The 24,185-nt window shown below is 33.0% G+C and overlaps 1 protein-coding gene across 1 annotated transcript; it reads right to left on the bottom strand.

Annotated features, from left to right (window-relative positions):
- Positions 1–587: 587 nt before the first annotated feature.
- RGS18 (regulator of G protein signaling 18) lies at positions 588–23,095 on the bottom strand. The gene is made up of 5 exons (XM_039224337.1): positions 22,777–23,095; positions 22,210–22,311; positions 21,085–21,146; positions 3,472–3,638; positions 588–2,016 (listed from the first exon to the last, which is right to left on the bottom strand). The coding sequence occupies exons 1-5, from the start codon at positions 22,893–22,895 to the stop codon at positions 1,759–1,761; spliced, it is 708 nt and encodes a 235-aa protein (XP_039080268.1). The 5' UTR covers positions 22,896–23,095; the 3' UTR covers positions 588–1,758.
- Between the last annotated feature and the right edge of the window lie 1,090 nt (positions 23,096–24,185).

The following is a 24,185-nucleotide window of genomic DNA, read 5'->3' on the forward strand; positions in this document are numbered from 1 at the left end:
TCAGCCCATGATTTTGTAATGAGATCAGAAAGCTCGTAGGGATGCCTGGGTGGCTCAGTCAATTAAGCAACTGACTCTTGATTTCTGCTCAGGTCATGGTCTCATGGTTCGTGGGACTGACTCCCGTGTCTGGCTCTGCGCTGACAATGCAGAGCCAGCTTAGGATTCTCTTTTTTTCCCTCTCTCTGTCTTTCTCCCCACAAAAATCCCACATATGTGCTGTTACTCTCTCAAAGTCAATAAATACACATTAAAAAAAGACACCTTGTATCAATTCTTAACTGTGCATGAGGCAATCAGATAAAAAAGAAAATACAAATCAGCCAAAAAGATTAAAAATCACTTAGTTGATTTTTGAAATGCATGATACCTTGTTTTCATATCTATAACAATATAAAGAATTGAATTAGCATTCATATTGGTGACAAAATATTTTAATTATTTCTATTCCAATATCATTCTAAAATAAGGAAATATGTAAATGATGACAGAAAGGATAATCAATAATCAGCAAAAACACTTAGTGGTCAAATAAACATTAACTGTACATATGAAGAAATTAAAAATATTTATTACTATAGGTGATACACAGGTTTTATATTTTACATTTCAACTAAAATAACATTTACCAAAGCCATATGTATGACATCTTTAATTATAGGCATTTACATGCAACACACATCGAAAATTAAATATTTCACTAAAGTAGAGACATATATATTTATTAGCGTAACCTTATTTTGAATAATATAGAATTCAGTTAAATGATTTGATGAGTCTTGAAATAAGAACATGATCAATGGGGAACACTTTATTTATATGAGCCAATGTAGCAGGTGCATGAGTCTCCAAAGCCTTTGACTCCTTGCTTTTTTATGTCCTCTCATTTCTAACTTTCATCCCAATCCTAAAAGTCTAAGCATGAAACCTAACTACTGCTTGGGGTAAACTTCCTCTGGGCATCAACCAAACCATTGACTGTCACTATTTTAGTGATAGTTTATGACAGCAGGTGAGAAGATGCTCCTAATCCCAACCTGGAGCTATGTATGATCTGGTCATGTTTCTGTGACCATCAGAAATGTGCTCCACCAACTGGATAAGCCTGTGTTCACTTAGGAATGAGACCAAATGTGGATCTTAACCTCAGTTATCAATATGGATTATGTTGAACTTGGAAGTTCAATAGATGTGAATGTGTCTTCCCAAAGTTCCTGTTTCTGGTTTACAGCTAGAAGTGATACATTGCTTATTCTTGAACCAGTGTTAGTAACACAAGAACAAATGATTGTTCTCTCCTATTGTAAGAACCAGGTCACTTCTACACTCTTTATGACTGAGAGAGAAAGAAAGAGACTTCATCAGTATGGAAAATGTGTTCTGAATATAAATTGTTTACATCTAGAAAAAAAGTCCAAAGTAGATATTGGGTCTAACCATTGACAATTTTGCAAAGGCTTAACTTTAACTCAACTTTACAGTGTCATAAAATATTGTTATTTCTTCTTTACTTCTTTTTAATTAAGTAATAAGTTTTTCTGATTATGAATGGAATGAAGTCAACTGGAAGGCTTTACAGAATATATTGGCAGATATAGTGTCTGTGTTGTTAGAATGTAAGTTTTTATTTACATTTTAAAAATCCTTTGACATGGTATATTTTATTTTAAAAGATGTAACCATTTGTAAAAAGTAAATATTCTGTATCTTAAAAGCAGATTGTAAGTTTTCCATCAAAACGAACAAAATTAATTTTCTTTATAACCAAATGGCAACATCTGACTTTACATCCTGGAACTCAGCACAGGTGAATGAACGTGATCGTCTTCTAAGATTTGTTGGTCTCTGAGGTCTTCCTTCTATCAATTCTAAATAGATGTCAGATTTCAGAAAACGTGTATAACTGTCTTGTTCCATAAGCTGATACACTCTGCTTTGTGCAGCATCAAAACTGTGTAGGGTGGGTTTGGTGATGCTCTTAGCAATAACTTCTTTGGTGTGAAAATCAAGGTTAACCTGGATGATGATAATAACAAAAAAGTATGATTATGGTCAATCTACTTTTGAAAAACAAACAGTACAGGCCTGATCCAGTGTTGGAGTGGGCATAATGTACTTCAAAGCTTGGGTGATTTTCTTTGTTATAGGTCTAGGAATCCAATGATTTACTCTGGGCTGGCATTTCATCAGGGTCTTCTCTTCCTATGCTCCTGATCCTTCTCACTTCTGCTAACTTAAAATAAGGAAACAGTAAATATCATAAAGACCATTAGGTTAATTCATTTTCAAAGTGGAAACTAAGCTTCATAGAAATCAATTTTTTTGAATGAGGACAGTGGAGTTTGGGGCATACCTGGGATTTCAATGTGGGTTTATTTTTAATCATCATGCTCTTTTCATTTTATTATGATGCTATCTTACAAGCATATATGTGCTGAAATGGATATCTTTTAAAGACATAAAATCTTTTAATGATTTTTATCAAATCACTATTGCTATATCTGATTCTGGTAGAGGTGAATTTTCAGGTAGGGATCCTTCCTTTTCCTTTAGAGGTAATACCATAAATCTAGCTGCTTTTAAAAAATTCACGTATAAGGTCAGCCATGGGGAAAACAGAATAATGCACTGAAATGCAGAACCAAGTGAAACATGTTGAAACAAGAAAAAGATTAATTATTCCATGTAAAATGATATCCACATAGACAATGGTACCTCATGGAGGATAGTAATTTATGGTAAAATGGAACTCTTAACAGTGATAGCTACCAGTTCTACGCTTTCAGTGAAGAAGGACTATTTTTTGAACACATAAAAATATAGAAACTCTATTTAAATTACTTTTGAGGATAGTCAGGTAATAATGGCTAGTTTTATAGCTTTATTGCTATAGTTTTAGGAGTTGTATCACACAATTATCTCACACTGAGCTTATGGTCAAAGAAAATCACAACTGTTTTTTCACTTGAACCATTGCCAAATTAGGTTTCCTTCTGCTATTTATTATGAAATTTTCTTTTAGTCTATCTTAAAATGGAGGAATAATTATTTTGGGTCAATCAAAACTTTGCATTGGTAGATGAGCTCACACTAAAATGGTACATTATACAAACTTCTTAATTTCTCTTGCCTTTTCCACTTACAGAAATCATTAGTTTTAATGAGACATTGCTTATGTTTAGGTTATTAATATGGATAAGTGAATGAATCTAAATGTTGCAAGTAATTGCATTGACTCTTAGTCTAGAATAAAGATAACCCTGAGGAATGATTTAAATTATAATTTTATTTCCATGGCAAAATCTTACAATGAATTTTGTTTGTATGTGAGAATTTATATTAATACCCATTTTTGCTTCAGTGAGATCTTGACTTTTCTGGTAGAATGTACGAGGATATAATTTGATGAAGGCCAATTGTCTCAAAAAATTTTTAAACAGTTTAAAATTTTTACAATCATCTTTACTATACCTCTTGTGGAGCATCATTCTGTATAAATTTCTCATATATTGCTTTTGCTTTAAGGATAATTTGTTGAGGGTCTTCAATTTTTTTGAAATCTTCACAGGCTATCCAAAATTCAATGTTTTCCTCACTGAAATCAGTTTTAAGAAATCTGGTAAAAGTCTCCAGTCCAGCTACCAAGAAAAGAAACGATATATTTTAACCATAAAATATTAATGGAATGCTGAGAAATTATATTACATGATATTATTTTTCCTCCAAATATTTATTTAAATTCCAGTTAGTTTACATGCAGTGTAATATTGGTTTCTGGTGTGGAATTTAGTTATTCATCACTTACATATAATACTTAGTACTCATCACAAGTGTCCTCCTTAATATCCATCACCTATGGAACTCATCCCCTATCCAACTCCCCTCCAGTAATGTCCTACTGGATATTAAAGTCTAACTGCAAATATTAACAGAATAGCTACGTCTTACCTCTAATCCAGTGAAGTAACACATATCTTGCAGAATATAATGAGGGACATCATGTAAATAAGCTGTAACCTTCACAATTATGAAAGGTAAGTATCATTCTTGTTGAAATGACTCTGGTATCACACTTAGACCTGAGTAAGAGGGATAAACCCCTATTCTGGACCTTGCCTTGGGTCTCTTTCAGGTTCCTCAGTGCCTCTTTCAGGGATGTGGGGGTGATTCTACAGAGCCAAGAAACCATTCTACTTGGAGCCTATCCCCCCACTTCTAGACTATGCTTTAGTATTCAGGACCATGGAATTCCCTATCTAAAAGCTCTGTTACCAGGGTTTGCATGGCCTTTTTCCCTAAATTCATCCACTAAAGACACACTGACTCAATGGTATGCATATCCTTAGGACAGCACTTGGATCTGCAGGCTGGTGTGTTCAACCAAATGTGCAAAAAACTTCACAGTGTGGAACCAAACCATGAGTGGAGAGAGAAGAAAGGCAGGGTATGTTGATAGAGTAGAACTGTAGAGAGTCTGAGAATTTTAAATTCAAACCTAATGCATACACAACATATTTGTCAAAATAGAAAAATGAAATATATATATATTTAACAGTTTGTTAGCTTGATTTATGGCTTTTAACCATTTAGACATTTAGTATGGGGTCTCCATTTTTACTTTTTTCCTGAGCTCCATCAACATTAGGCATTGGTATCAAATCTTTTGGAAGCCAGAGTTCAAATTCATGTTCAGCTAATTACTATATGGTCCTGAGTGAAATACTTTTTTTTCTGTGCTTCATTTTCTCAATATTTAAAATTAAGATAATTATGATACTACCTGATAGGGCTCTTTAGATAATTAAAAGCATTGATTTCAGGGGAAGATGGAGTGGGAGGACCCTAAGTTCATTTTGTCCCATAGATAGCACCCACGTCAGTGTAAATAACCAAGAGAATGATCTCAGGACTGGCAGAACAGACACTCCACAGCTAAATGTAGGGTATGTAGAAAAGAGGCAACATTGAAGTGGGTAGGAAGGAAAGAGACATAGAAGCTAAATAGACCCATATGATTGTCTGTAAGAAGAAGGGATGCTGCAGGCCCTAAGAGGGGAAAGAAATGGACCTTCATGTCACACATCTCAGGCTCAGCCACAATAGTATAACACACATAACACACATAGGAGAAAGCCCTAATGCTCCAGGTTCTACTGAACAGGGAACACTGCACTGCAGGGCACCACAGGACTAATTTATAAGGTCACTACTTTCAAGAGCAGATCTAGCTGGCTTTCCTAACACATAGAAACAGATACAGAGAGCTAGACAAAATGAGGAGACAGGGGGCTATGTCCCAAGTGAAACAGCAGAATGAAATAGAAAAGAGACTTGGGGAGTTCAGCAACACCATTTTTTATTATTTGAATTTCAGAAGAAAAAGAGAGAGAAAAGGTGAAGAAATTTTATTTGAAGAAATAATAGCTGAAAAAATCCCACTCTTAGGAAGAAAACAGAAATCCAGATCCAGGAGGGATGGAGAGCCTCCAACAAAATCAACCCAAGGAGGTCCACACCAAGACACATTGAAATTAAAATGGTAAAAATTAGAGATAAAAAGAGAATTTTAAAAGCATCAAGAAAAAGAAAACAGTTACACACAAGGGAAACCACAGAAGTCTATCAGTTGATTTTTCAGCAGAAACTTTGGAGGTCAGAATGGAGTGACATGATATATTCAAAGTGCTGAAAGACAAAAACCTTTAACCAAGAATACTCTATGTAGCAAGGCTATCATTCAGAATAGAAGAAGAGATAAAGAGATTTCCAGACAAACAAAATTTAAAGGAATTCATGACCATTAAACCATCCCTAAAAGAAATGTTAAAAGGAACTCTTTGAATGAAAAAGAAAGACCATAAGTAGAAGTTAGGAAGTAGAAAGCAAAAAAAAAAAAAAAAAAAAACAGTAAAATTAAGTACATCTATTTAAAAAAACAGGTCAAAGGATTCACAAAATAAAAGGATGCAAAGTATGACACAAGGTACCCAAAACATGGAGGGGGTAAGGTGGAGGATAGGAGTAAAGATTGGTTTCAAATGTAAGCAACCAGCAACTTAAAATAGACTGTTATAGGCATAAGATATTAGATGAAAACCTAATGGTAACCATAAATCAAAAACCAGTAATAGATATGAAAAAATAAAGAGAAAAGAATCCAAGTATATCACCAAAGTACGTGAGCAAACCATGAGAGAAGAAAGCAAGAGAAGAGAGAATTAAAAGTGTTAAAATGGCAAAGTGCTTAAATCAGTGACAGGCACTCAGTATGTATACTGTATGGGTTTTAGTGATGGTGGTGGTGGTGATGGTGATGTTGATAAGTCTTCATGACTATTATTTATTTAGTTCAGTCAGGTTAAGTTTACATAGCTAGAATGTACCAGACTTAGAATTCATCTCTAAGACAAACTGACTTTAAAACTAGGGCTCATTCAACTTTTTATGATATTCTACTTTTAAAAGACTTTTTTAAGATTGTTTATTTATTTAGTGGTCTGCACCATCAGCAGAGAGCTTGATGTGGGGCTTGAACCCACAAACCGTGAGATCATGACCTGAGCTGTAATCAGGAGTCAGATGCTTAACTGACTGAGCCATCCAGATGTTCCTGATAGTCTACTTTTTTTGGCTTATATACATTTTTAAAAATTAAATTTCTTTATTTTGAGAAAATTATAAATTTACATGTTGTAGGAGAATAGAGATCCCATGCATGCTTTATCAAGTTTCCACCAATGTAATATCTTTCAAAACTATACAGTTGTTGTTGAATAATGCAAGGGTTAGGGATGCCAATACCCCCACTCCATCCAATCAAAAAGCCACTTGTAACTTTTGACTCTTCAAAAACACTACAGCTAATAGTTTACTGCTGACCAGTAGCCTTACAGATAATATAACCTGTTGATTAACACACATTTGTATGAACGTGTGTTACATACTGAATTCCTACTGAATATATTGAATAAAGTAAGCTAGAGAAAAGAAACTATTATTAAGAAAATCATAAGGAAGAGAAAATACATTTATAGTATTGCACTGTGTTGATCCAAAAAATCCAAGAGTAAGTACACCTGCATTCAAACCCATGTTGTTCGAGTCAAGTGTATACAATATCACAAGTAAGATAATAATATGCCACCATTTGTTTACCTATTTGCCTATTGAGAAACATAAAGAAGCGGTTGTGTTTTTTTTACTTATAAAAATTATTTTTCACATGGATTATTATAACAACCTTCTAGTTAGTGACCCTGACTCCAGGATTCCCTTATTTCTTCCCACAACTTCTTAGTTTATTATCCACATTCTGGACAGTATGATCTTTCTAGTAAAGACTTCATCATGTTTCTTCACTGTTGAAAATTTTCCAGTAGTGCTCTTCATCTTTTTCCACTATCTTTTTCACATTTTAAGATCCAAGAATGTAGAACATTGTACTACAGTTACTTGCTTGCTTTTGTTTCTCACTCTACTTTATAAGATTTATGAGATGCAGACCCTTGTCTAATTTGCTACCAAATGTCCAACATGAAGAAACCATTCACTAATTACTTGCTGAAAGAAATGATCTACAAATAATTAAATACATGAGAAAAGTTTCATTAAAAATAGAAAATTTTAGAAAATTTTTTGTGTTTTCATAAAACATCAATTCTATAATAATTAGGAGACAAATTGTTAGAGCCAGTAATCATAAAAAGGCAATAAACAAAGAAACAAGACACAAAAAAATCTTGTCATATTATAAATATGGATGCACAAGATATTAAATTAACAATATACTCATTTAAAAGTCAAAACTTATCTTAGCCTTATGTTATTAAATATTTAATTAACATTCTAATTTCAAGCTTGACAAGCAAACTTTTTATAATAATTTTACTTCTTCGAGCAAACAGAAAGGGAGAGAATAGGAACTGGTGAGTTTTATTTCGGCCTCATGAGTTTTGCCAATATAAACCTTTTACTGAGAACTGAGTTTTTGGTGTGCTAACAAGATGACATTAATATTCAAGAACTTCAAGGTTAGAGTTTGTGGTAAATGCCTTCCTATGTAATTTCAGACAAGTTGACATAATTTGCTAGAGGTACGGTGCTCACTTTTGGATATCACTGTCAGTGATTTAAGTATATTCCTAATTCTATATTGTATTCCTAACTTCAGTCAACTATCTTATTAAATAAGTTTGTTTTCATTCCAAATTCTCCAGTGAGCAACATATTAATTTATTTAAAACCTATTTATTGAGTGCTAATTATATCCCAGACACTGTTCTGGGTACTGAAGAATCCAGCTAAACAAGACAAAGTTCTTGATTTAATCTACAGAGTCCTATGTTAATTAGAAAGACATATTTATTATTTAACTATAATTTATAGTTTATAAGAGGGCCATGACAGAGTAGCAGGAACCAAACTTTCCCTCTGACCATACATACCCGTAAAACTGGACCCAATATCACGGCAGCAGTTTTCAAGCATAATACAACTGTCAATAGGGACTGGAAACAGTGTGAGAAGAGAAACATAAGAAGTGAGCCCTAGGTTTGGACTGGCTTTTTACCAGCAGGCACATAGAGGAATGATACTCATGGAGATGGAGCCTAAGGAAAATTGAAAAAAAAAAAAATCTTGTTAAGTTGAAGAGTCAGAGAGAAGAGATTGGGAATCATGATATGTTTATAAGAGAAACATGCAGGCGGGCCTGGAAGTCTGTGCAGGTCTGTGTCTCAGAGCCTTGACATGTGCGAGCAAATTCTGTGAAGCCCTGAAGAGTAGAGCTGCTGTAGGTTGAGAAGGAAATAATATGAAGCTTTCTAGGTCTGGAAGACTTTGGAGTTGTAGCTCAATAAAGTACACATTTTTGGGCATAAACTTTTCACCTAAGAGCAAGGGACTTATTCTAGTACTGAGACAAATCAGAAAGAGATTGATTTTAAAGGATCAAACTGGCCACAAAAAAATAAAGAGGATTCATGAGTAACATAACTGATAGTCAGAAAAATAATCCAACACTCTTTAAAGGAATACAACATAGTCTAGACTCCTTTATCTTCTTCCATGCCCACATACAATAAAATTTGTAGGCACTCAGAGACATGTCTAATGTGGCCCATTATCAATAACAAAAGCAGTGAATAGAAAATGACCATGAGGGTGAGGGGGATGCTTGGGTGGCTCAGTCGGTTGAGCCTCCGACTCTTTGTTTCAGCTCAGGTCATGATCCCAGGGTTTGTGAGTTTGACAGTATGGACCCTGCTTGGGATTCTGTCTTTCCCTCTCTCTGTGTACTTCCCCCCCACTCTCTCTCTCTGTATCTCTCACAAAATAAATTAAAAAATTAAAAAACAAAGAAATGACTAGAAAGTATCCAAAATATTAGAAATAGCATCCAAGGACAGTAAAAAAGCTATTATTAATTTGTTGAAGAACAGAACAGTTAAGGCATAATGAGTAAATAAATGCAAAACCTCAGCATAGAAATTGAATATACAGAAGAAATGGAAATTCTGGAGATGAATAGATAAAATATCTGGGGCAAAAAAAAATATTGAATCAACATGACAACAAATTAAAGAATGAAGGGTGAGTAAATTAGAACAGAGTTGAATACAAATTATTTAATCTAAGGAAAAGGAAAGGAGGAAAAGAGTAGTGACTACAAAATATTATGGAGCAACCAGGAAATAAGATGTTAGCTATAGATTCCATCTATATAAATGATGACATTACATTTAAATGGAGTAAACATTCTATAAGAGTCAGAAAGTGTCAGATTTCATTAAAAATGAAAACTTGACTACATACAGGCTATAATAGACACATGTTAAAAATAAAATACCAGGAAGGCAAAATAAAAAGATGAAAATGTTATAAAAAGTTTTAGCATAAGAAATCTGTATAAAAACAATTTGATGTGGCTCTCTCAAGCAGAGTGGGAAGGAAGGAGAAAACAAACAAACAAATAAATAAAAACAAAAAGCCCCACAACTTGATGTGGCCTGACAAAGTGACTTCAAAATGGAATATTTCCATTTTGTAATTGTAAATTAGTCACCTATTACTTATGTTATATATATATAATAATATATATAATATATATAATATATAATATAATATGATATAGTATAATATAAAATAATATATAATTATATATAATTATAATTATAATTGTAGATTTTAATTGTATTCACTTATAAATGTATAGAACATGTAGACAGAATATTGATAAAGTACCGTAAAACTTCACAATATGAACTAAATAGACATAATTGATAATTATAAAATACTCATAAAATACAAGAAAAGATTATCCAAGACAGACCACATGCTAGATAGGACATAAAATAAATCTAAACAAACTTCAAAAGATTGATATCTTACAGAGTATGTCCTTTGCCCACAAAGGTTTTCATAACAAATTAATACTAGTAACATAGTTATAATTGTCTCTACACACTTGAAAATAAAATACACACAAATTCATAGGTCAAATATGGAATCACATGAGAAATTAAGATATATTTACAATGTATTATAATGAAAGTAGACACATCAGGATTTGTGGGGTAGAGTTTAAACAATATTTAGAGGAAAATTCATTACATATAAAGCTATGCTAATAAAAAAGTGTAAAAAAATCAAGATTTAAGTTTCTACCTTAAAAGCTTGACAATAAGAACAATTTCAAACCACAGTAAATAGAAGGGAAAAATAATAAAAACAGAGCAGAAATCTATATTGAGGAAAACAAAATAGAGAAAATTAACAAAAGCCAAAATTTGGTTCTTTAAAAATGTTAATAAAATAGAACCCTTAGTAAGGCTGCTTCACAGGGAAGCAAATCAGGGATATTACCACATATCTGACAGATACTAGTGTCTGTCAGTAAAAAAGTAAAAAAGACAGTAAATATGAACAACTTCACACCAAAAAATGTAATTTAAATAAAATGGGAAAATTATTTAAAAAAAAACCTACCCAAAAAGGCAATGAGGAAGTGAAAATTCTGATTGCCCTAATTCAATTAATAAACAGATTTTTAATAAAAATATTCTCTTCTCCCCCTAAAAAATTTTGGGCCCAGATTTGGTGAATTTTTATGAAACATTTAAGAAAAAGTGTTCTGGTGACACCTGGATGGATCAGGTGGTTGAGCATCTGACTCTCTATTTCGGCTTAGGTCATGATCCCAAGGTCATGGGATAGAGCCCTGAGTCAGGCTTTGAGCTAAGAGTTAAGAGTGGAGCCTGCTTAAGATTCTCTCTCCCTCCTTTCCTCTGTCTCTCTCTCTGTCTCTTTTTCTCTGCTCCTCTCCCTGCTCACATGTGTGCACAATCTCTCTCTCTCTCTCTCTTTCTCTCTCTTTCTCTAAAAAAAAGAGGAAGTATTCTAAGACAGTGCAGGGATTAATACTTTCCCCCTCATTTTATGAAGCTAGGATAAGTCTCACCAAAACCTGCCTCCCCAGAAATAAACAAAATAAATATTTAAAAAGAAAGCAAAAAGAAAATTACAGACCTAGATCCCTTGTGATCAGAGATGCAAAGATTCTGAAAAAATATTGAAGACTTAAATTTAGCAATATATTAAAAGAAGCAAGCATTCTAGTATTAATGTTGAAAAAAATATTGTGAAATAAAGTGATAGCTTTTTTCCCCCTCAATACATTTTCACTTATATTACTTTCTAATATTCACTTCTGTCTAGAACTATTCCTTATGGTCAGTGATGAGTTTCTAATATAAAAAGTTTAGAGGCACCTAGGTGGTTCAGTCGGTTAAGTGTCCGACTTCGGCTCAGGTCACTATATCATGGTTTGTGTGTCTGAGCCCCACATTGGTCTCTGTGCTGGCAGCTCAGAGCCTGGAGCCTGCTTCAGATTCTGTGTCTCCTTCTCTCTGCCCCTCCCCTGCTGGTACTCTGTGTGTGTCTCTCTCTCAAAAATAAATAAATATTTAAGAATTCTTTTTAATTAAAAAAAAAAGTTCCATATTGAGTGAAACAAGAATAATGAACCTCTATAGATAGAATGAAGGCAATTAAGAGATTTTGCATTTGTAACACATTAGAGGTTCTGAGGGCTAAGTGCTGCTTATATGCAGTACCACATTTAACCTTTACAACAGTTGCTTGGAATATGTCTTATATTCATTCTCATAGATGAGGAAACTGAGTTTCAGATAAGTTCAATTTCCCCAATTTCTAATTTTCAAACAAACAAAACAAAACAAATTGTAGAAGTTATCTTTCTTAGGAAGGGAACACTTCCTTTGGTAGGCAGAGTAACAGCCCTCCAAAGGTGTCCATCTCCTAATCCCCAAAACCTGTGAATGTATTACCCTACATGGAAAAAGTGGGCATGGTTAGGGACCATGAGATGGGAAGAGTATCCTGGATTATGGTGGATAATCAAATCGAATCTGTGCATAAATCTTTAAAAGCACAAGACAGAAGAGTGGGTCAGAGAGATACAACACAAGAAGGACTGTTACTGACTTTGAAGATGACAGAAGATGGTCATAAGCCAGAAAATGTGATGGCTTCTAGAAGGTGGGAATGGCCATCAGTTTAGAGCCAGCAAGAACTTGTCCTTTGTCATGAAGCATTATTTTTTTAATGTTGTAAGCAATTAAAAAATATATTAGAGATACAGGAACAGAAAAGACAACCTAAAAACATTTCCAAACTACTGAGTATGGGATCATTCTAACCATAACCATGACAAAAGAATCATGTCTCTACCCACTGCTCCTCCCACTGGCATTTTTACTGAGATAAAGGGGGAGATTTCTGCCATTTTTATTTCTCAGTAAATTAATCCTGAGTACCAGATGTTAGTGGTTAAGTGTTTGTGGAAAAACTAGGAAGACAAGCAAAGATTAGGCTTACAAGATTTGAGAAGCTATCAGTTAAGACTGACAAGCAACTCAGAACTTGTCTACAGTCACTAGATGCTGGTAAGATAATTCCTGGTTAAACAGAACTTTCTTAAAAAGGTCTTAGTGCTAAGCAGTTCCTGAATGAGTCAACAAATTCTTATCACTAGAGTAGCAAGAATGATCAATATAGGTGATATTTAACCAGTTTCTTAATTTCTTTAGCTCACTTTGTGTTTCATTTTCAAGATTCATTTCTCATGTTGAGTGGTGTGCTTTTCTCAGGAGGTGGAAGGGAAATATAAATGGGTAATGATTCTTTGAAGGATTTTGATACACAGAAGCTTTTCCTCAAACACCTGAAGTGTATATATTTCAGAGCAAAAATAAAATGCCTGTTATCTTGCAATGAAACAATAATCAGTTCCAGGTTAAACTTAGTTTGGAAAGAGGAAACAAATTATAAACTTTATTGGGTTTGTGAACAAAGCTACATTGATCCCAGTGAAGGAAATTTCAATTTATTCTGTCCACATGACATGTATAAACATGATTGATCAATTTTTAAATGCCAAATTATTCCTTAAGTGAGTTAATAAATGTCATAATTTTGGGAGACTATGACCATTAATTTTCTTATTAATAGACCTCAATTATAATAAAGTGTTTTACACTAACATCCAAAAGGGATCATACATATGCCAAGCAACTGAAATTGTTACATATTAAAAATAACTTTCTTCATCTATTTTATTTATAAAACACCTAGTATGAGCCTGAGAACTGTATTATATACTGAAAATGCAATAATACTAATTATAATAGAAGTTTTGAGTGTTTGCTAAGGCCTTGGCACATTGCTATATGCCTTTTATTGGTGCAGGTCCATTTAATTTTCATGTCAACCCTGTGGAATAAGTCCTTTTATACCCATTTTTACAACTGAGGAAGTTGAGGCTCAAAGAGTTAAGTTGCCATAAATTAATAGCTGGTAAAATATAGAGCAGAAGTCTGAATTCTAGTGTATTTTGTTCAAAGTTATAAGCGGCCATAAAACAACAAAATCCCTACTGTTGAGTATATGAAGGTTAATGGGAACACAGGCACTTATATACCAAGGACTAAAGGACATTTGTGGGGTGACTTGTTTTATTTGGAGCAGCCAGGAAAATCAACTTGTATGGAATTCAAATGAAAGCCTGCAGAAAATAGCATAAATGTTTCTTAAAATATAGTCCTTTAGTAATTCACAAAATAAGAGATTGACTATGTGCCAGCTATAATGCTCTGGAATATCATTCAAAAGTTCTTTGCTATAGCGATTAGTCTTGAGTTTGATACAGACATTCAGAGTAAAGTCATAACACTATTAGGAAAAGTGCTATGTGCTAAAAGTGCTAAGTGGGAAAATCAAAGCGAATGGATTTTGTTGGCATAATATGCATATAATAAAGAAGAAGAAATACTGATTCAGGAAATGAGTTAATAATGAATGAAGGACATCTGATTGGCTCAGTCAGTTGGGCCTCTGACTTTGGCTCAGGTCATGATCTCACAGTTCATGAGTTGGAGACACGCATCAGGCTCTGTGCTGACTGCTCAGAGCCTGGAGCCTCCTTTGGATTCTGTGTCTCCCTCTATCTCTGACCCTCCCTGGCTCACACTCTTTTGCTCTCTCTCTCTCAAAAATAAATAAAAATTAAAATGTTTTTTAAATGAATGAGATAGTAATTTTAAAAGTTTAAGTGTAGAATTAAGTAACTAGAATTGAAATAAAAACTTAAAAAAACACAACAGTAAAAGGCAATGCTGTGCAAGATTATCCCAGCACATGAGTTACTTCCTGTTTCTCTTACTCTGGGCAGCTGCATTGTCTGGTCACCATGGAACCATTGCTCACACGGAAGGAGTAACTTACCCAACAGTCCTTTAGAAGGCAGCAGTGGTGAATGCAGCTGCCAAAAGTGCTTGATGCAACCTATCGGGATTAGAATTCACACTGGAAGAAGCTGGCTCAATGTGTCATACAAATATGAAACACTTGTGATTGCATGTTTCTAAATTGAAACACCGGCATCTGCTGGAGTATTTTTCTGATGCCAAGAAACCAAATGAAACAAAAAGTCAAGAAACTCTGAAGTTGGAAATTCAAGTATTACTAGGTTGTACTGTTTCCCCTTGAATATTGGGGCTGCAGAGCTCTTGACCCTACACAGTTGTGGTTACTTTTGCAATAATGATTTACTTATGTAATCCATTCCTAATTTTGGCTTGATTTTACTTATTTTCATCCTTAAACAGATTAAGAAATTGAGTGTGTATTATGGGTCAGCTTGATTCAGAAATTAAACTTTGCAAAACACTGGAATCCCTTATCTTGCAGAAAATCAGTAACTGAAAATTGGGAAGAGTAAGTTGAAAAGCCACAAGGTAAAAAGTGTAAGGAGAAGTACTCATTTCCTTCCCCAAAAGTGAAATACTCATTTCCTTGCAGCCTTTAGTCAGTCAGTAATAAGTATTTTCCACTGTATAATCAGTTTATATTTTTAAATCAAGGGGGGTGCAATAAACTACATATTCTACTTCTCTAATCTATTATGAATTATTCTCAGGATTAAGTTTACTTGAACCACAATTCAGAGTGCAAAAAGTCAAGCAAATACTCATTAAAGAAAAAGTCAAAAATATTGGAATTATTTGTAATGACTGGAAAAAAATGCACAGGAAAATATACAGTTATGCAGCAGTTGAAAGATTTTCTTATTGATAGAGACTCCCCACAGAAAATAGCATCCTCTTTCACATCTTCAATTATTTATTGCGTGAGATGGTTAGAAAATCTCCATTTATAATCGATTACTCTTCCACATTCTAGGTGTGTGCCTATAAAACCCTGCAAAACTTCTGATGTAGTTTACTAGCAACTAAATAAGTTCAAACTCTGACCTGTTATCTTTTCACAAATCTTGCTATTCCACTTCTTTTTCTCATCTTTGAAAGGCACTGTCATCTTCCTATTAATGTTGAATAGGTATCTTTGGTTCATCCTTTTTCTTTATCTCATATCTCTTCACCATCTCAGTTTACAATACACATACACATTCAATCAATCACCATGCTTATCCATTTTCTTGCCAAAATGGCCCTTAACTTGAGGTTAGCTGCTTTTATATTTGTAACAACCTTGTAGGTAGTCCGTGTTAGAGGTATAGAATTCTACCTTTATGTCCATCAGAGTTTTCTAACAAACTCTTCCAAAATTTGTCCCCAACTTGATTTTCCAATGTGTTTCTCACTACTCTGCCTCAGTGAAAAATAACTGGTTGCTTTTGCAAGTTACAACAAAATCTCTAGCACTTTTCCTGCCTTTTTTCTCAGCTCAGAAATTATTTTTTCTTCTGCCTGTTAAAATCTTGTACACATGTATATAATCTCTTTTAAAAATTTTTGAAAGGCTACATGATACATTGCAAGTTATATAGCATTTATATAACTAGCTAATTATTTTCAAACATATTGTTCAACAGCATGATTTTACTTTCAAAGATGTCTTAACATGGAACATACCTATATGTATACAAAACACACATGTATGTGTAAGTATAATATATATATAATTTTATTAGAATTAATTGATTTGCTAACTTCATGTTGATAACATTTACTTTTATAAAGTCAATCAATTAGGAGACATAACTAAATATTAAATTGATGATTATGAATCGGCTATAATCTGACATTGTTTTTTTTATTTTTCATAAGTTTTATTTCTATTAAAAGCATTTGGAAATTATTGATTTTTGGGGGGGCACCTGGGTGGCTCAATCTGTCGGGTGTCCAACTTTGGCTCAGGTCATGATTTCACCATTCATGAGTTTGAGCCCCACATCGGCCTCTGTGCTGACAGCTCAGAGCCTGGAGCCTGCTTCAGATTCTGTGTCTTTCTTCCTTTCTGCCCCTCTCTTGTTCGTGCTCTGTCTCTGGCTCTGGCTCTCTCTCAAAAATGAACATTAAATATTTTTTTTAAATTATTGATTTTTATATGCATAGCTAAATTATAGACTTTTATGATTTATTTCACAATTTTAGACAAATTTGTCAGTAAGCAGGGTTGGTGGAAAAAATGTACCCTAACATCTGTATAGAAACAAATGAAAAATATTTATTTTAGAATAGATTTAAATTACAGAAAACTTATGAAGATATCGGTTTTCTTATACCCCACAACCAGTTCCTGCCTATTATTAACATGTCACATTGGTAAGGTACATATATGATAATTAACAAACAAATATTGAAACTTTTTATTAACTGGTCTATACTTTGTTTAGATTTACTTGGATTTTATCTTCTGATTTTTTTTTTAATTTTTAAAGGAGCTAAACTACATTTTAAAAATTAAATTTGAATAAAATAGTGTAATTATTAAAATACTCCCTGGATTCTGTCGCTTCTATGGGAGATATAGTAAAAATCATGCTTTTTCTGTTTTAGTCTCATCTGTCTATTGTGTGTCATCCTAAGCTACAGTTCCTTTTCCAAATTATGTTTCTCAACAAAGAATTAGTTTCTTTTCAGTTCTCTAAATTAAATTGATTAATGCCCCATGCCTATAATGATTCTCTACTTGGATGTTCTCTCTTCTTGTCCAGCTATTGAATTTTGATTAATCCCCTAAAATCTAGTGTAAGAACTATCTACTCTGTGGTTCCATTTCTAAAGATACTAATAATCTGTATAAAGTGCTTTTAATATCAGTCATTTTTGTCAAACTAAATACTCAAATTTCCATTGTATTTTGATTTTGTATTTTGTTTGATATATCACTCCATTTCCCATTTGATTAAATTTAATATGATTTCTATTTCCTTTACATAGACATGACATATAGATTTGAGAAACTTATTCATTTAACCAAAGGGGAGTTCTATAACATTTGATAGAGTAAAGTCTTTCTTTAAGTGTGTGCGTGTGTGTGTGTGTGTATACTAATGAGTATAAGATCTTTCCTTTTTTTTTGCCTGGAGTCAAGTCAGTAGTCTTGAGCTGAATTTAACCATTGCAACCAAAAGACTTTTTTAGCTGATTATTTTAAGCTTTATTATGTAATATTACAATAAGTTTTGCAATTAAAAATAATTGGATTTTTGGGAATTAATTAAACGAATACTAGTAACATAATTTTTTTGTGAATGCTGTATAATTTAATTAGCACTTTGATCATGAGTCACGATAATAATGTCCAAGTAGGTCAGTGCTGACTTTTGTTATCATGTTGAACTCTCTTGATTCAAATTGCTGCTATTTTACAGCTCTTTAATATTTCCACCAGCAGAGAAAAGAGAGAGCAGCAGATTCAATTTTTTCCATTCAGTTTTGTCTACTTGTGAAACAGAATGATTACAGAATTCCAGGAAAGAATTTTCTGTAGGTCTATTTACCCTTGCTAAATCTTTCTTCTCTCTGAATGGGTCATGAGAGTATGATGAAATTATTATGTACTAATTTATTAAGCTCAATAAATAAATAGAGCTTATATATTTCTTTTAATTGAAATTTAACACTGTAAGTGATTTTACTTATTTGGGAATGGACTGGAAAATAGAAAAAAGATTATTAAATTTATTGCTGATAACTCTTATTTTTCAATAATAGCAGTAATAATTCATATTTGTGGAGTGTCAGTTACTGGTTTCTTATTCATCATTTCATTTAATCCTGAGAGAAACCCATTCTTATTGGAGCTAAAGAAACTGTTATCTCCAATTACAGTCGAAGAAGCTGAAAGAGACATTAGGAAGCTTAACTAAGATTATGCAACCATTATGTAGCTGAAGAGAACCAGAATTCCAGTGTCAAAGGAACTGTGGCCGCTTTCTTAGCAACAAATTTGGTTATATTATTTAAGAACTTAATATTTATGGACTGGGCTGAGCCTCCACAGATGAAAAGACATCTGCTTCCTTATAATAAACTGTCAAGTTTTTACAGAAAAAAGAATCCCGTTCCTTTTTTTCCTTTGCTGTGACTAGTGAAGAGAATAAAGGGCTGGGATGTAGAAATACTAAATGGTTAGAAAAGAAACAAATTTGGGGAGCATGAATGATGGAGGAAACTTTCATATAGGTTGTTATAATTAGTCTTAAGAACTGATAAATACCTGAATCAAGACAACGGCAATGGAGTTAGTGAGAATGGGACATATTTGACATACATTGGGCAAGAATTTGAATAACAGTTAAGAAATTACTAGATACTGGGGATGAAGAAAAGTGAGAAGTTGAGGAAAGCTGTTTAAATTACTCTTCTTCAAAACAAGGACTCATACAGTATTGAGGTGAAATAAAGAGAAAGAAGTAACAAGTTACATTTTTTTTTAGCATCCACTTCTTTCTTCGGTCATTTTCATTGATTATGTTCTTGCCTAACTGTAAGCCTTGGTTTTTCTACCTATATTTTTCTTTCTCCCAGTCCATATTACAATTCAGAGGTAAAATATATTTTTAATGGAAGAGGGAAAGTATTCAGGGATGGTGTACAGAAATAGAATTCTTATGTCGGTAAATTCAGGGAAGCATTGACAGGGCCACAAGACCTTTCAGTGAGATGGACAGCTTGGAAGGAGAAAAATACAGAGAATGAAGACAGACAAGAAAAGTTGTTGTTTCATCAAACAGAGCACAGTACTCGAGGCTGAATTACAAGTAGTGTACTCTTAGCTGTCCTAGCAACAGGAATCTCTTCTTCCAACAGTAACCTTAGAATTTGAACTCGACTAGCAATACTAGCAACAGTAGAGTAACAGTAGTTAGAGTAGTTTGGCTAGCCTCATCTTGGATTGGTCTGGGCAAGAGCAAAGAAAGGCTTGGTTTCAGATGAAGAATGAGGTAAGGAACAAGGGAAATTTTGAGATATAAATAAAGCCAGTGGGGTTGAGGAAGTGTATAATGATAAAAGTGTTTCCGAAGCAGCTCTGCTTGATTGTGGAAAATGATCAACCTTGTGGTTCATAGCCCCATCATTTACTCAGTTAAACTAGTCAGTTTTGCTTCCTGAAAGGAATCATGGACTCAATAAAGACAAAAAATGTTCACATCCCACCCCTACTGTTTTATGTAAATTGACCCTAAAGAGTAACAATCTAGGCAGCCTGTCTTCTGACTCATGCTTTATCATAGTGTTGAATAGTCAAACATGGACTCAGTATTTGTCCTCACCTTCCACCTCACCTACAAAACTCATCTTAAAGAGATTATTGATATGAAGAGTGAAATATTTATAAAATTTGGAAAAATAAGTATTTTCATGAGAGTTTCCTGAATTTCCAATAAAAGAATTGCTTTAAATTTTAGATCACTTAACAATAAAAATAACATGGATAATCAAGAATTAAAAAAAAAAAAAAGGATTGGGGCACCTGGGTGACTCAGCTGGTTAAGCAACTGACTTTGGCTCAGGTCATGATCTTGTAGTTCATGAGTTTGAGCCCAGTGTCAGGCTCTGTGCTGACAGCTTGGAGCCTGGAACCTGCTTCAGATTCTGTGTCTCTGTCTCTCTCTGTCCCTCCCCCATTCTTGCTCTGTCTCTTTCTCAAAAATAAACATTAGAAAAAAACTTTTAATTAAAAGAAAAAAGAAAAACAAGGATCTTAGGGCCCCTGGGTGGCTCAGTCACTTAAACATCTGACCCTTGATCTTGACTCAGGTCATGATCTCATGGTTTGTGAGTTTAAGCACTGCATCATGCTATGCGCTGTCAGTGCAGAGCCTGCTTGGGATTCTTTCTCTCCCTCTCTTTCTGTCCCTCGCCTGCTCTCTCGCTCTCTCTCTCTCTCTCTCTCTCACACACACACACACACACACACACACAAAATAAATAATAAATGAACTTTAAAAAATTTAAAAAAACAAGGATCTCATTACAAAATCAATAAATTAAAAATTTGAAACTGTTCATCATGGCACAAAGAGGTAATATTTCAAACACAAGAAGTATTTCTTAGTAGAATCACAATATTGAAGAAATAGTTTCCATTTGTTGACTACTCTGGTATTTAGTTATTTCTCTTGTTCAGAAACTCAGATTGCTGTAAATTACCAAGCAGACTACATTTTTATTGCAGCCTGCTTTGTATAGTTGCGTGCATATTTTGTGTAGTTTTCCATTAAGATGGAAACCATTTGGGAAGAATACCACTAACCTTTATGGGAAAGTAGTTTGTCAAATGATTCACCCCATATCAATGCTTCTTCAGGGGAGATTCTGTTCAAGAGACAAAATGTTGATAATGGAGTATGAGGAAAGTCTGTTTATGGATCTGTTCTTATATATGCTATTATACTGCACTTTTCAATCATATTTCATGGAGTTTCTTTTTATTATTATTCAATGAAAGTTGTATTTACATTGGAAAATTCAAAAACGTTGGTCAAGTTTAATATATGTTAAATAACATCCGTTATTTTCTCATGAGTGTACAAATTATTTTATTTAAAATTAATCATGTGTTAAGAACAAAGAAAAAGAAATCAGGCCAATTATCTTTTTTATTTTTTTGAGAAAACAATTTATTCTTTTCTATATATCCAGCTTAAGTCAACAATTAGAAGAGCTTAAACTGAAAGTAACTTTTAGTCAAACTTTTTAACTGTAACTTCCTTAAAGCTCTTACCACAATATGCAGCAATTTAAAAAAAAAACAAATACAGGAAGTTTGGTTAATAAAGTTCTAAAGGGATAAGAAATATATTTAAAAAGCTGCAATACAACAATTATTTTAGAGTTATAATTTACAGAGTAGAATATATTTGTCTTGGATCTTTCATTGGTTATATTCCATTTTTGGAAGAATTTGTATGATACTAATAGATAAGGCTGTTTCATTTTCTGTTTGAATTAAAGAAATGGCCGAAAGTGACAAAACATCCCTTTTGGTGCTTTCTTGCTTTTATACCTAGAGGAATTTTTGTTTTCAAACTATTAAGAGAAGAGATGAATAGCTCTCCTCTATGATAATATTACGTTGTGAAAAACTCTTAAATTAATGACTATTTCATCAGTTTATAAGGAGTAAAATATATCATTTAAAATTGACAGGTATGTAATTTTAAAAGAGCACCTTTAAATTTTTATAAGGTTATTTAATTTGAGCTGTAAAGTGGTTTAATTTTATGGAATATTCCTAGTTTTTTTGAAATGAGATCTCTAACCTTCCTTATATTACGGTGTAATTTCCAATAAAATATAAATCCCTAATTTCCTCTTTCTTAAACCTTTAATGGTAGAATCAGCAAAATCTTCCTTGAAATAATTAAAAGTTATTCACCTTGTTTCTTTGGCCAAGTGCCCAGATCTGCTGGAGAGGGGTTCTTCATGAAACTCAGGTTTCTGTACAAGAAGACTTAGCCTATTTCTTTTTTCCTTAGCTCTGTAATGAAAACGCATCAGGTTCAGGACTATTTGGATGACAATTTAAATCCTTCCTTCTGACTGTCAAACAAATTTGGAATTGGTAATCACCTGAACACCCCTTCTCATCCACCATCCACTCTCCACACACTCACAGTGGTTTTCCTAATGAATTTCATTCAATTTGTGAAGGAATTAGGAGAGCATATGTGAAATGTATTTGTTTTTCCCCTCATTGACTATGAAGTATTTGAGACTATATTTCAATTCAGATTATTATTACTTCTTTTGTGCGGTTAAAATTGTTGCATTAAAAAAAATAAAAGCACTTTAGATTTGACATTTGTTTACTCCTAACAAAGAGACCCTTTCCCCCCCAGTTTTAACAGTACAATCAATAAATTTTCAACCAGATCTTTTAAAAACAACTGCTAACAAATATTCAACATCAATCATGATTTTAGAAGTATAAAACTGATTTTACCTGATTTTGGCTTCTTTGCTGGTTTCTTCTTTTCCTGAACCATGTATTAACTTGAAAAAAGCTTTTTCCTTTGATTCACACATATTTAATTGAGAAAAGAAAACCAATGATGTTTCCATCTTCTTTCTCTAAAATGAAGAGATGTCTAATTTATTACATCCTTCACTTGTTAATGCCATTTCATAGTTATACATGGTACAATAAAAAGTATCTCAATGCAGTCAGCAGTGCCAAAAAAAAAAAAAAAAAAGTCAAGAGCTGTGCATCTGCCTCTACAAAAAAGAACTGAGGAACTGAAGTACAGTTTGGTCCTGAGTTGTTTAGGGAAATGATACCACAAATTAGCAAAATGACTAGGTCTCTAAGATAAAGACTAGTATTACCACAGTGGAACTTCTTTTTCTAGTTTGTGCAACCAGAATGATGCTTTAATAGACCCAAATGACACTGTCATTTCCCACAGGAACTTTTTAAAACATTTTAAAATGTGTATAGTGTGTATTAAAATATGTTGTGGTGAAGTACTTCATCAAACATTAGGAGATATTTTCCCTTGTTCTTAATGTTTTTTTTAACCTATTTTAATTACAAAGCATTAAGTAAATTTTATTTAATTGACATAATGCCATGTAATGTAAATTGCCTTTGCTTAACATATTGTATCAAAGTAAGAATATAGATCATGGAGTTTTATAGTTGAAAGAAACATTAGAAAGTATTTAATTCAATAATTTTAAAGCACAGGTTTATGGAATGATTTTAGACATTTAAGAAATTTTTATCAGTCCGTGGTAAAATGGGGATAAAAAGATACTATGTAAATTTTTTCTTAAACTACATATATATTAATATGAAGGATTTCCTTATTTTGAAGTTGCTCTTATACCTTTTCATTGTTAAAATATTCTTTTTGATGAACTATTTTAACTAGAGATGGTAGGTTGTGTGTTGGTTTATTTTATGCTCTTATTAAAAAGAAATGACAACTCCAAGTAGGTTCAGCATCCACTTTTTCTACTGTTTCAAAACATCTAAATATCTAAGAAATACTGATGTAGTTCAGAACTTAGATTTTGTATCAAAGGAAACCAAGATGCTAGATATTAAGTGATTTATTCTTGCAAAGTCCAGAGGTCAGTGGAAAAAAAGATCTGGAATTATCAGAGTCTTTGATCATCAGGAGCATGTAATTTAGTCTTTCTAAAAGTCTTTGATCTCAAGTAGTGGATGCTTTAATTCCTCTAAAATTGTGTCTATTAATAAAACAAATTAACAAATGTAGAAGAAACCTGTTTTATTTTTAGTCTTTTCAAATTATTGATTTCAAGAAAATAGTTGACAGGGATGCCACCTAGGAGCTCAAAACATTTACAGAATTGAAATTAAAGAACATTTAGTATATATTTATA

The sequence above is a fragment of the Hyaena hyaena genome, unplaced genomic scaffold (genome assembly GCF_003009895.1).
Source record: "Hyaena hyaena isolate Hyena2069 unplaced genomic scaffold, ASM300989v1 scaffold_1605, whole genome shotgun sequence".
In the NCBI taxonomy this organism is placed as follows: Eukaryota; Metazoa; Chordata; class Mammalia; order Carnivora; family Hyaenidae; genus Hyaena; species Hyaena hyaena.